Here is a 13475-nt window from a genome sequence, read left to right as displayed (position 1 = left end):
ACTCAAAGGCAGCTAGTGTTTGCCATAGATACTGGTGTTCAACCCGGTCAAAAGCCTTTTCCTGGTCTATGGAAATAAGACCAGTGTCTACAACCAATGAGCCAGAGACCTCCAAAACGTCCTGAATTAAAGTGACATTGTCACTTATGAGCCTGCCGGGCACATAGTAGGTCTGGTCAGTGTGGATGACAGAGGCCATCACCTCTCTGAGTCTGGTGGCCAGGGCCTTGGACAGTATTTTATAGTCCGTGCAGAGCAGAGAAACTGGTCTCCAGTTCTTGATTTCCTGCAGGTCTCCTTTCTTGGGCAGTAAGGTGATGACCGCCCTCCTGCAGCTCAGAGGCAGCCTCCAGTTTTGCATTGGCCTCAGCGTCCACCTGAGAAAGACCAGAGAAGAAGCTGCTGCACACCTCAGGGTTTTCAGTTCTCAGTTCACTCTTGAACAGGTCTTTGTAGAAACCTACTGCAAACTTCCTGATCTCAGAGGAACCTGAGATTGCAGAGCCGTTGTTGGATCGCAGCTAGTGAATAATCTTTCTCTGGCCGTTTTTCCTTTCCAGTGCAAAGAAGAACCGAGAGGGGGCATCCATCTGTGTGATGTTGAGAAAATGTGATCTGACCAGAGCCCCCTGTGCTGCCACACCCAGCAGGTTGGCTAGAGCCGACTTTTTAGATTTGAGGGAACTTAAGAGCCCTCGATCTCCTGTAGAATCAGCTAAACTCTGCAGTTCTACCAGCTGAGTCTCCAGGTCCCTCATAGATCTGGTTATGTCTCTAGTGACATTACGAGTGAACTGTTGACACAGCTGCTTGATCTGGACTTTACCGAAATCCCACCACTGTTGGACACTGGCAAAGTCAGATTTACATGATCTGTGGGCGAACCAGAAGTTTTCAAAAGCTGCTCTAAAAGCCTTGTCCTGAAGCAGGACGGTGTTAAAGTGCCAATATGCACTCTGCAACCACACATTTTTTATAAAAACAGAGCAAGAGAGTGATCTGAGAAGCCCACTGGGTTTATGTGACAACTGCTAAAAATGTTCACATGGTGTTTAAAAGAGTAGAGACGGTCCAGCCTGGCCAGGGATATCACATTATCTTTACAGTGACTCCAGGTGTACTGCTTGTGGTGGTGATAAAAAAAAAACCCCTCCACACGTCTAAGAGCTCATGAGCTTCAGTCAGCTGTTTAAACCTGCGTGATGAAGCAGGATGAGGCTCCTGGTGGTTTCTGTCCACCTCTGGATTCTCAGTACAGTTAAAATCTCCCCCTAAAAACAAATACTCGTCACTGCTACAGCTCCTGATGGTGTCACTTAGCACATCCAACACTGTTAGTCTGTCCAGTCTGTTGGTTGGTGCATAAACATTCAGAAAGACAAAATGAACATTTTCAAACTGAGGTCTGATTTTTAATAAACAGCCCTGAATAATTTCCTCCACTTCACAGGAAGTAGGCAGGAAACTCCTGGAGAACAAGATGGCCACTCCTCCACTACAGCTGGACTTATGGCTCAGAAACACCTCCCCATCACACCCCCTCCTCCTTTCACTCTCATAGTCTGTGGTGCTGTGTGTTTCTTGAACCAGCATGACATCCAGCTTCTTCAGCTCCATCAGTTTGAACAGAGCAGCTCTTTTAACATCATCTCTGCCTCCGTTAATGTTTAGAGTGCCCAATTTAAACTCACACATGGAGAGAAGGATGTTAAAAAAAAATCACAGAGCAACAGGAGAGAGAAAAACAAGACTGTTGTTTTAAACATCGTCATCATCAGCAGCTGTTTTTGTTCATTGCTCTTGTCCCCTCGCACGGGGCCGAGGCCGGGGTCGGTGACACCTTGCGGCCGCTGCCCCCCGCTCCTCTCCAGACAGGAGCAGATCAGATACCCCTCCGCACCGCACCCGAAACACTTCATGGTTTCCGACGTAGCGAAACCCATGTAGTTAAAACCATCCACCCTGAAGCTAAAGGACAGGTTGAGCTCATCACTGTTATCTTTGAGGACCATGAAAACTTGCCTACGGTGACACACCACATGTTTGAGCAGGGGAGACCTGCTGCCCAGAGACACCATTTTGATGGGTGACACTATCGGACCAGCTCTTTAACCAGCGCTTCGTTTTTAATGAACGGGGGGGGGGGGGGGGGGGGGGTTAGAGATGGTCATCTTTTTGGCCGGATTAACCAGTGAGAGAACAGGTGTAAGGGTGTCCTGGATCACCACCCCTGACTCCACCATCTCACTGACTTTATCGGTGCTATCGAGGAAAATAACAATGGCGCCATTCATGCGGGTGTTATGTCTCGTCAGATTTGTTAATGTGTTTTGTTCACGAGCGTCATGTCTTGTCTTGCACTTCCTGTTTTATTGTGAAACCTAACTCTCCTCTCGTTTCAGGCCCTTGACTTCCTGGTGTGTTTCCTGCCTGTCTGATTGTCTACCCCGTCCTAATTGTCTCCACCTGTTCATTGTTACGTTGTGTATGGGTGGATCCCAATTCTCAAAATTGTCGTTTCCTCGCTCCTCGATCCTCGCTCGAACCGGAAGTACTTCTGGTCCGCCATCTTGCCGGCCGCCCCAAAGCGCAAATTGCGGCTCTGAGGAGCGAGGAGCGAGGAGCGAGGAGGGCCCTCGGAGGAGCTATAAGCGAGGATACATCAGTGCATCCTACCCGGAAGTCAGTCAACTGAACGGTATGAAGACTCCGCCCCCACAGCTGGCACGTTTGAACGAGGTGGAGGAGAAAGTGCGCTAGTGTAAATATTCTGCAGTGAATGGCTGTAATTCAGATGAGCCTGACTTAACGTTACGTTCTCCAAAGAGCGATAATACAAGAACATGAGGATCCGTCATTTTTCAATCACGTAAGAGATGATGTATAGTGAGCAGGGACCATAGGAACCTGCTCACTATTATCCCGCTTAGAACTCTGCTCACTACTAAAGCATTCAATATAAAGTGACACAAAATAGTGATTAAAACATATTTTATTGATTTAAAATGAGTCTACTCTTGTCTGTCACCGCTCTCACTGCGCAGTGGCTCTGAACGTAAAACACGTACGTTGCCTAGCAACCGCCTCTCACTGTGCGCAGGCCGGCAGGCAGGAAAACTTATTTCTTTACAGAGAGATCAGAGAAATCATATCAAATGTGGAGAAGTGACGGGATATCCCAGACCTGAGAGAGACGTAGCTGGAGACAGAGTTTGGTTTACCGCTCTTATTTCTACTGATGGATAAAAGTCCCGCAGCAGCTGATTTCTGTGTTCAGCGTCAGACATTAAAACACCTGTCTCCAGTTTTGTCTCCACTCAGTAGTCTTTTATCAACAACCTGTTCTAACACTAACACATCAGCCTCTCATCACTTGTTCTGCGTGTTATCTGAGTGAAATGTGTTTCATGGCTCGTAGGTTTGTCTTCACTGACAGCTCTGAAATGTGTCTCATTGAACGGGACAGAAGACACAGCGAGGCTGATAAAGTTCAGGTCAGAAAATGACCACCTGTTCACCTGAGAGAGGCGTCCAGCCAAGAATGAACTAATTAATTATCATGTGTGTTAATAAAAGTGTTTCATATTTATCTGCTTGTGCTGGAGACTTTTTAACAATGTATAAGTATAAAATATAAAGATATCGAGGGCGGGGGGCGGTGGGGGTGTGAATATAACGGTAACTGCAGCAGCTCCAGCTGTGTCGCGTCATCAGAAACAGACGTCGCTTCACGTGACGCTTCAGAGGAAAGGACGTCTCAATTCTCATAAAACATATTTCCTCGTTTCTTCTCTCCTTGCGTGGTTTCCTTGCGTCCTCTCATGCATCCCTGGTGGGAGGGACTAAGACGCAAGGAAAAGACGCAAGTGAGGGAAACGAGGATGCAATTTTGAGAATTGGGATCCACCCTATATATAGTCCGCGTCTCCCTTTGTCCTGTGCCAGATTGTCTCGTGCCTTGTCTTGAACTTGCCTTGCTGTCTAGCTTTCATGATCCTTGTCTCCTGATTACCTTGTAAGTCTTGTCTGTAGTATAGAGTTATATCTTTTGTTTGAACTTTGCCTTAGTGATTATTCTTGCCTTGCGCCTTTTGTTTGTACCTTGTTAGCTTGCCTTAGTAAATAGTCTTGCCTAGCGTCTTTTGTTTATACTTTGTTATTCAGCCTTAGTGCCTAGTTTTTGCCTTAAGCCTTTTCGTTTGTTACTTTCCTCATAGTCTTTTGTGCCATAGTTAGTTTGTTATTTTCCAGTCTTTATTATCCTTAGCGCTTTTTGTTGTACTTTGATTATCTTGCCATATTTAGTTTGTATTACATCCTGAGCGATTTCTGTTAATAAAGTATTCTTATTTTGAAAATCTCGCTGCTGTGTGGGTCTGCGTTCTTGAGTCCAGAAACTTGTGCCTCCGGGCTTGTCAGCGGGAGGCAGACTTCACGCTGACGCAGCCCACCACCTGTCCAACCGCTAAACTGGCCTCCTCCACCGAGCAGCTCACTGTGGGCAAAAGTTTAACAGCATGACGGCGAGTCAGGTTCTCAAACTCCGCACCACCCTCCATTTTGAAAAATGACCGGATTCTCTCGGTTACATCTCGGTGTACCGTTACCTATTTAGAAGAAACTGTACGTAATAACAAAATCCTTAATGACAGGCTTTACTAATGAAGATAACTTCAGACACTGCGTTAAAATAGCAACAAGAACAGTGTAACATTGAATTAAAATAGCATCAAGAGCAGTGTAACAGAACAGTCTAGCTTGGAAAGAAACCTTTTGCACATGTAGATAGTTTGAACAATAACAGTGAAAGTGGAGAAAGGGAAGAGAAGGAGAAAGACAGAGTGAACAGTGAGAGTACTTGACTGCAGCATTTGGCTGGTATCCTCAATCACTGATGACGAGTGCCTGGAAAACAAACAGACAAACAAAAGTTTAGCAACACAACGTCACTGGAAAAATTTAAAAATGTGACACCCTGGTCCCTGTCAGTGTTTTATCAGGTTCCTGGAAGATTATTACTGGTTTAGTCGCATTTTGTGGCTGTAGATGTTTAAAGTTGTGCTAATTTCAACTCCTTTATACACTGTTTGGTAGTTTAATCTACAGCAATGCATCATATTCTATAAGATCAACATGAGTGTTGACTCTAAAAAGTCTTCTTTTCATGAGCTCTGAAAAAAAGGTCCTGTTTCCAGCTTCATGACAAAGTCGTTTCCAGCAAATCCAAGAAGGTTTTTGAACAGTTTATTTGGCTGGAGAAAAACAAGAAGTTTCTCAAGCCATAAAGGAACAATAGCTGGACAGGGAGGGTATGAAAAACTAGTCTGAAGAGTAACCAGTAACTAAAGCTGTCAGATGTAATGGAGTAGAAGCAGGCAAACTGTATTTGCCTCTGAGATGCAGTAAAGTTAAAGGTACACAGTTCCATTAGGAAATCCTTCGATTAAGTAGAACTAACTCAACTCTGGACTGTAGAAGTACCAGAGTAAGTGTCCTGTGTTACATTCCTCCACCGATGTAGACACATGACTGACTAGCACCAATGATCATCAAAGTTTTTTTTCCTTTAAGTAAGACACGATGGCAATCAACATATAAATACAGTGTTATGTACATCATGTACGAGGTATAATTTGAAAACCTGATTCAGATATGGGCATAAATAAAAATAACACATTGGCATCATACTATTAATACAATGCTTCATAATAATAATCATTCAGTCTTTGGGGGTTAAACTCATTTCTTTGAGGGCAAAAATCTCCTTTGCACTGAAAAGTTTGAAGGAAAGAAAGTCTAGTGTGAACCTTTGTGAACATCTGATTCCATTTTTCATGTGTGTCACTCTGTGCAACATGGAATAAAATGCTGTTCAGCAGCAGGAACACCACAGATTGTGGAGGATGCATTTGTGACATTACTCACAGTTTTTCATTTTGTCCACCTCCATTTACATAATGGAGGTAGCAGGGGCGCCAGTATTTCATTGTTATTTTACAATGCACCTTATTTTACAGTATAGTACTGTATTTTGAATTACAATATATTACCATAGGAAAACAGTGGGTAGTGTGGTAATTTTACAGCACATCCACTGTTATTTATTTTAACAGTATACTACTGTATTTTGGCCGGTACCGTCCGTGGATCAAATGATACCGGTCCGCACAAGAAATAATTAATTATTTCCGTTTTATTTATTATCTGAGTCGAACGATCTTTTATTTTGAAAAATGACCGGATTCTCTCGGTTGCATCTCGGTCACTCGAGCGGTCAAATTTAACCCACAAGGTAAACAGACGTGTTTGTAAAGTTTCTTTGCGAAGGGGAAAAGGCCCAGTGAAGAGACAGAAGAAGAGCGACGACTTCCAAGAAAAAGAACGTTTTTAACAGACAATATCAGGAGTCCTGCTTGAAATCTGGATTTGTCGACAGGTGATTCCCACACACATCATCATATGGAGCGACCGGCTCTCTAATGAGGCGATGAAGCCTGAAAACTGCTTCACCTGGAGACCAAGCAGCCTGGATTAAAAGACAATGTTGTTGGCACAATGTTACGAGGAAGCTGCTAATAAAGTTGCATATGAGCTCGAACCAATGCTTACATCGTCACCTTGGCCCAGCTGACTGACGCAGAGTCTTCTCTAAATCAGAGCAAAGTGACCTGTGAAGAACTACAAGAGCGGCTGCTGGCGGCAAAAGACCGAAGCCACCAGAAGGAGCTCTCTGAGAGAGAGGAGAGCTTTCGAAAGGAGCTCTCAGACGACAGAGACAAGTGCAAAGAGAAGCTTTCCAGACTGTCAGAGAGTTGGGCCAGAAGAGCAGAGCAGTGGGAAAAAGAAACGGAAGAGCTGGAACGGATGCTGCTGGTCAAAGACAAAATATGGGCCCACGAAGAGGCAGCAAGGAACGAAGACATCCAACACCTGACGCAAGAAAACATCCAACTCGCAACGAAGAAGAAGACAAAGAAGAAGAGCTGCAGGAAGTTATTTTTTGAAATTTGATGACCCTCCCTATCATAAATTACCTTCAGATTTTTTTCCAAAAACAAAATGAAATGTAACTCCAAAGAAGGAACCATTTCGATAAAATAAACAAATTTAAACTAAACCCAATACAAATTGTATTTGACTTGATGGAATTAGGTGGTGGCTAAAGTGTCTTGTTTGTGTAGATAGGATTGTTAACAGCCTGAAATAAAGCTATTGGACTTGTAGCAGAAAAACCAAAGTGTGTCTTATAATTATAAACAGGAAGAAAAAGGTCACAGGTGTGACTACTTTATATTCCAGTGGTTAATTGTTTTGGTGTGTTGAGAACAGGGGTGATTGACAGCCCGGCTGACCAAATCAGCAGGAGTGCAGGTTAATGACAGCATCTGTGTGATTGGCTGCATGGACATTTTAGAGCAGAGATCACAGTCTTTGAACTGAAACACAAGCACACTGCTTAGGTCGCAACCAAATCGACATGAATGAGTTACTCTCATTGCAACTGAGGTCAGAATTCAAAAAGAATGAAAGTTTTAAGATGAGATTTAAAAGAAGCCCGAGAGTTTCATCGTGTTGAGGGTCTGATAGCAGAAGCCCATCACCCTCAGTCATAAACCGAGACCTGTGAGGAAGCAGCATTTCTGCAAACGCCCACAAATGAAGCAGAAATAGTCACTAAAAGGTAAAAATTAAAGACTGTTTAAAAGTCGTTTATTTAGCTCTGAGCTGCAGATGTTGGAGAGTAAAAAAACAGATCCAGAGTTGCTGCTTTTCTCTTATCGTCCCTGTTTGAGTCCTGCTGATCAAAGCTGTCCTTTTCTGTCCTTGAGAATAAATGCTTTGCAGAGACTGTCAAAACTATTTTCTTCTTAATGTAATTTACATTTCTGCCGATTTTGAATTCTCAGTGTTTAAAATGATGGTTGGAGGTGATGGAGGAGCTTTCCCAGCTTTATAAGACGTTTTTATTCCCTTCAACAGTTTATCACCATCTTTCAGTCACTTCTCTCATTTCTAAAGAATCACTTGAACTTACTGTTCATTATTGGACTTTTATGCATCAGTCATGTGATCACTGGACAGAAAGCCACAGTCATGTTCACGATTTTTGCATATTTCACATTCACTCGTGAAGTTTCTCCCAAATTTGCACCGCTAGTTATTTGTCCTGATAAATTTGAAGTAATCTGACCCAAGTTAATGATGCACATTTTTGCCACGTGCATCCTGTGCATACTGAGGAAATCCTGAGAGGAAAGCTCTGGACATCTCAACTGAGAAAGGAATTGTACCGCGTGAGTTTGAAATCCAAACTGTGGTGTAACTAGTCCTCAATTGTGATAATCGAGTGTTGTTGTTATATGATGATGATGATGATGGTGATTATTATTATCATTATTAATAAGGCCATCATGACCAATCTCATGCTTGTATTGAAGCACAGGAGGGGGCTGTACTATAAAATAGGAGATAGGAGAATACAGGCCAGACTGTAACTATCCTATAACGAGTTCTCAATGCCTGTGGGAACATTATGATGATGCAGACAGAGGTGATGTCATCTCCTCTGCAGAGAGGCCTACTCTTTTTAAACTAAAATAATAATAATAAATACTTGAAAATACTGGAGGCTGTCCAGCTGATCCTGTAGAAATAATGGAAATGCATATATATGCTAACAATGGGAAATTAGAAACACTCTCTTACAAACGCACTGAATGTCCCAAGATTAATTCTTGGAAGGAATATTACAAAACTGCTTTTTGTTCATGTAGTTATTTCGTTTTAATGGTTATGGAAAAAATATGGATATATGAATGAATGAGAAAAATATTTCAGTAACTCACGTCACTGTCTCTGATACGGTTTGTGAACATGTTAGTGTCCGTATGTGCTGAACCGTTTTATCCCGCAAGGAGTAGTGAAGAAGGAAAGATGGCGACACCTTGTGGCGACTTGGTTAAAGTACAGCCTGCAGGCAGCCACAGCGTTCTTGATAGAGGCGGTTACATGCAGTTTAGATTACAACAAGTACTTTATTCAGCTGCCGCATGGGACAAACAGTTTTCAATTAGATATCACAACATTTTACAGAACATCATACATTTCTATCATCACATTTCATTTAGTTACAGCTCACTTTCGTAACAAACAGATTTGGAATGTGCTATGTGACACTTGAGTATCCAGTCATGTTCACGATATTTGCATATTTCACATTCACTCGTGAGGTTTCTCCCAAATTTGCACCGTTAGTTATTTGTCCTGATAAATTTGAAGTAATCTGACCCAAGTTTTGATGCACAAACAACCCTGAAGGCAGTATCAACACAACATCTTGCTCAGTGCAGCCTTTGTTCAGTATCCTGATTCATCTGTACATTTTGCAGTAGGAAAAGATCCCATGTGATTCCGATTTGATTGATTGATTCCAATTTTTCCACGACACATCACTGCAACCTTACAAGCTCAATTAACAGAGAAATGAAAATAAGTTAAATACTTGTTTTCAAATGTTCTCAACCTTAGAGAAAGAGGTATGTGTTATTCTATACTGTGTGTACCGCTCCGTCAGTCTTATATCAGTGTTACAGTGCAGTTTGGGGTCTGCTGCTGAACCTCATGAAGTCTGCTCTCCAGTTTTTCTGCCATGTAGCCGAGCTGCGTGGCCCTCAGCATCTCTGGCAATTTTTTCAGCTGCTCTTCTGGAGCCTCGGCCAGCCAACGTCTGATCTGATCCAGGAGAGGACCTCTCTGCCTCGGGATACCCGCGCCCCTGACGCGCCTCACCTCTCCTGACTTATGAATGTACCTGTTGGAGGAAGACGATGGTTTATTGGCATCGTCGTATTAAGTGAATCAGAGGTGAAGGGAGTAGTTGAAAAGCGACACGAAGAAGAAGAAAAGGGATGAGTGTGATTGACAGAGGGGATTCCACAGCGCGCGGGCTCACCTGGCGACAAATTTCTTCATTTTTGCCACGCGCATCCTGTGCATACTGAAGAATCCTGAGAGGAAAGCTCTGGAGATCTCAGCTGGGAAAGGAATTGTACCGCGTGAGTTTGAAATCCAACTGTGGTGTAACTTGTCGTGAATTGTGATAATCGAGTGTTATTATTATTATTATTATTATTATTATTAATATTATTATTATTATTATTATTATAGTTACAACCAACTGTACAAGGTACACACCTCCATTTGCAAGATCCTCGCAGGTGCCACACATCGTGTCGTGGTCGATGGAGCCGGGCAGGAGCACTATCTGTCCGCTTGCGCATTCCTGGTGATTTACGCACGAATCCAGCGCGGAAGATGAGTTGGAGAAGAAGCCCTCGGCACATTCTTCACAAACAGTGTTGCTTTGTGATGTACCTAAAGAAAACAACAGCGCAGTTGGGATCATTAGAATGCTTTTAAAATACCGTTGTGGCTGCGGAGAGCGCAGGTGATGGAGCGTGTTTCCATGCGCTTCGTGGATTTTCACTTTACACTTAACTTTAAATACGATTGTTTCGGGGCTGCTACTCTTGTAAAACATTAAGCTACCGAGACTTTGATTATTGCGTTTCTTTGTTTTCAAAGATGAAATGTGAAGAAACGATCTTTTCACTGATAAATACCTTTCGTTTGAACTCCGTGTCCGGGGCCGCACTCCGTGTGTCTGATACAGAAGTTATCGGCCCAGTAGAAGCCCTCTTTGCAGCGGCAGACCCTGTTGCTGACCGCCGTACACTCCTTCTCCACCTCCTGGTTCTCATAGCAGAAGTTGTTGCAGTACAGACACCTGGGCAGGTAGTTCCACAGCTCGGTGTAGAGTTCGCCTTTGCACGGCGCGCACCTGGTGGCCGTGGTGGCTGTGCAGTGCGCGGCCATGTGCGTGCCGGGTGGACATTTGGCACAGATGAGGGTCTCCCCGGTGGACGGGTCCTGGCGCTCGTAGGTGGGAACGGATTCCTCCACAGAAGCATCGCAGAGGACACCGGAGAGGAGGAGCGGCAACGCTAAGAGGAGCTGAAGAGAGGACCGCGATTACTGCTCTCTGTGTTTTAATACAGCTATTACTGCTGTTGGCTTCACTACAGCTGACTGGATTAGCTAGTAGTTAGGACAGCCCACAATACTACTCTGACTTGTACAAATACTAATGTGGTTCATAGAAGAATGCTAATATCACAGCAAGATGATCAAAAGCAGCAATATCACTGTGTGACACTGGAGCCAACAGATGATCACTGATATAACCTCAGTATGAGCTTTTCCAACACCTGTGCTTGTTTCTTTCTAAGACAAACTGCAACAATGACTGTCCAGCATCCACTAGAGACTCAGATATTCACATTAAGGCCTTAGTATTAATTTGTGGACAGAGGTAAGCCTAAATTAGAGTTGTTCCACTAAAGATGTGATTTTTTTTTAATGTCTCCATGTGTTAAAACCGAACAGACAGTACTGGCACCAGCTGTAAGACAATAATAAAGTTCATGAGTTATAAAGTTTTATTCAGTTTTCCAGTATAAACTATAAACCAAAAAGCAACAAACATTTTTCACTTCACTCATATATATTCTGTTTCTTTGTTTTTGTAATGTTTTCTTATCATAAAATGTGAAAAAAAATACTGTTCAAAATCTTGACTTATTTATCTGCTGATAATTTGAAGAATTTCCAAGTTATTTTTATCAAACATCATTAAAAAGCACATATCATCACCTCTGTCTCTGGCTTTGTCATCTTCAACATATACAGAACACTGTTACACAGAATACTCACCATGCTGATGATGTGCATGTTGTCACTTCTGTTGAAGAGGGCTGGACAGCTTCCATTTTTATAGCGTAAGCGCGTCTTTTATTTGTGGGCGTCTGTGTGGTTTGCGGATACTGAGTTGTAAAACCTCTCTCTAAAAGGTCAAAAAACTTCCATGTGCAGAGTTAAGCAGAATTTTGGATGCGAAAACTAAGTGAAGGTGGTAAAAAGCAGCATTTTGTTGGGATCCAATGCAGAATGAAATTGAATGGTATTGGCAAGTTCTAGTTTTCTCTTCCCAGTAACAAGAAACTGATATGTCCACTCCACAAAATCAGCATCACCATCCTGGTGGCTTAGGAATCTAAACAATATGACTGCAACACATGTCTCTCTCTTTAGGTCTCTCCAGATATTTTTGTCTCTCTATAAGTGCAGTCAAGTAAAACGAGGAAAATGCCCCCACAAAAGATAAACATATATATGAATATGATACCAAAACCATCATTAGTATCCGGCCTGTGACAATTCTGCTTTCAGTTCCCTTTATGTGTTGTCGTTTGGTCAGACTGATCATGAAAACTCTGACAATTTAAAAGAAGTGCTTAAAATTTAGTATAATAAAAACAAAATCATCTTAAAAACTGAATTGTTAAATTTTGTAGTAATTTAGCTAAAATAGATATATCTGGAGAAATCAACAATGCTACCAAGATATATTAAAGCTCATGACTCAGAGGTTTAGAAACTGTAAAATGTATTAAATTACGTTTTTGGGGAATAACTTGAAAAGTTGATCATTCTAAACTTTCCAGGTCCTGTCCTTGCATGAGCAGGCAGGCCGTCATGACCACAATGCGTGATTAAAACCGTAAATCTGGTTTTTGATGATTTTCCGCAGGTTGTTGAAACATCTTCAAATATGTGTCATTGTGCTAATAAGTCAGCGTTTCCTTTGAAAGATCACATTAGTCACTGAATAGCATGTACAGTATGACAATGTGCTGGTTAAGCGAATGGAGATGAACTGTTTTACTTCGATGAGTCAGACATGTATCTACATGTCTTTCATCTCGCCCTCTGTTTCCACCGAATATGAGAACATACTACAACCATGACAGGGTGTGTTATAAATGTTAACTTTAAATCTAGTCATGTTTTCTCATAATGGTCATGATCGTGTATGTAAAAACTGCAGACAATGATTTGCTGTGAAATATTGGTTCTCAATTTGTGTTCAAAGGTCTACTTACTAGCTTTTTGGAGCTTTAATGGTTATCATTTTAAATGTTCCAGTACTGGTGCCTGAACAGTGAGTTCTGGTCCCTCACATGAAAGACTATGAAGATGTGTTTTCTACAACAAACGCTTTTCCCATCTAAGAAAATAAGTCGAACTTCTCAAATGTATCAGTTTTTATTTTTACACAAAGCAGCTGGACAAGAACTTTCCCTGAATTAAATACAGTGTAAAATTAACATCATTATTTCATTAAGAAAATATCTAATCAGCGAATGCTGTAGATGAAAAAGACTCAGGACTGGACCGTGCATTTTGTGGATATTTGGTGCTAAAAATGCATTTTGGTCTGCACTAACTGCACTTTGGTTTGCTACCAAGCCCTGTTTGGGTAATTTTGTCCTGAAACATTTACTGTTGTTTTATCAGGTGCTGCATCTGCTGACTTCATGGAAGTGCATAAAGATGTGGTGAGTCAAACATCAGAT

The 13475-nt window shown here is 42.2% G+C and overlaps 1 protein-coding gene across 1 annotated transcript; it reads right to left on the bottom strand.

Moving 5' to 3' along the window:
- Nucleotides 1-8939: 8939 nt before the first annotated feature.
- On the bottom strand, nucleotides 8940-11798 carry LOC121610816 (tumor necrosis factor receptor superfamily member 6B-like). Its single transcript, XM_041943105.1, has 5 exons — nucleotides 11773-11798; nucleotides 10623-11013; nucleotides 10195-10374; nucleotides 9953-10034; nucleotides 8940-9811 (listed from the first exon to the last, which is right to left on the bottom strand). The coding sequence occupies exons 1-5, from the start codon at nucleotides 11788-11790 to the stop codon at nucleotides 9577-9579; spliced, it is 906 nt and encodes a 301-aa protein (XP_041799039.1). The 5' UTR covers nucleotides 11791-11798; the 3' UTR covers nucleotides 8940-9576.
- Nucleotides 11799-13475: the final 1677 nt, after the last annotated feature.

The sequence above is a fragment of the Chelmon rostratus genome, chromosome 8, assembly GCF_017976325.1.
Source record: "Chelmon rostratus isolate fCheRos1 chromosome 8, fCheRos1.pri, whole genome shotgun sequence".
NCBI classification, from domain to species: Eukaryota; Metazoa; Chordata; class Actinopteri; order Chaetodontiformes; family Chaetodontidae; genus Chelmon; species Chelmon rostratus.
The sequence above is the reverse complement of the archived record's forward strand: the minus strand, read 5'-3'. Positions and strand labels throughout refer to the sequence as shown.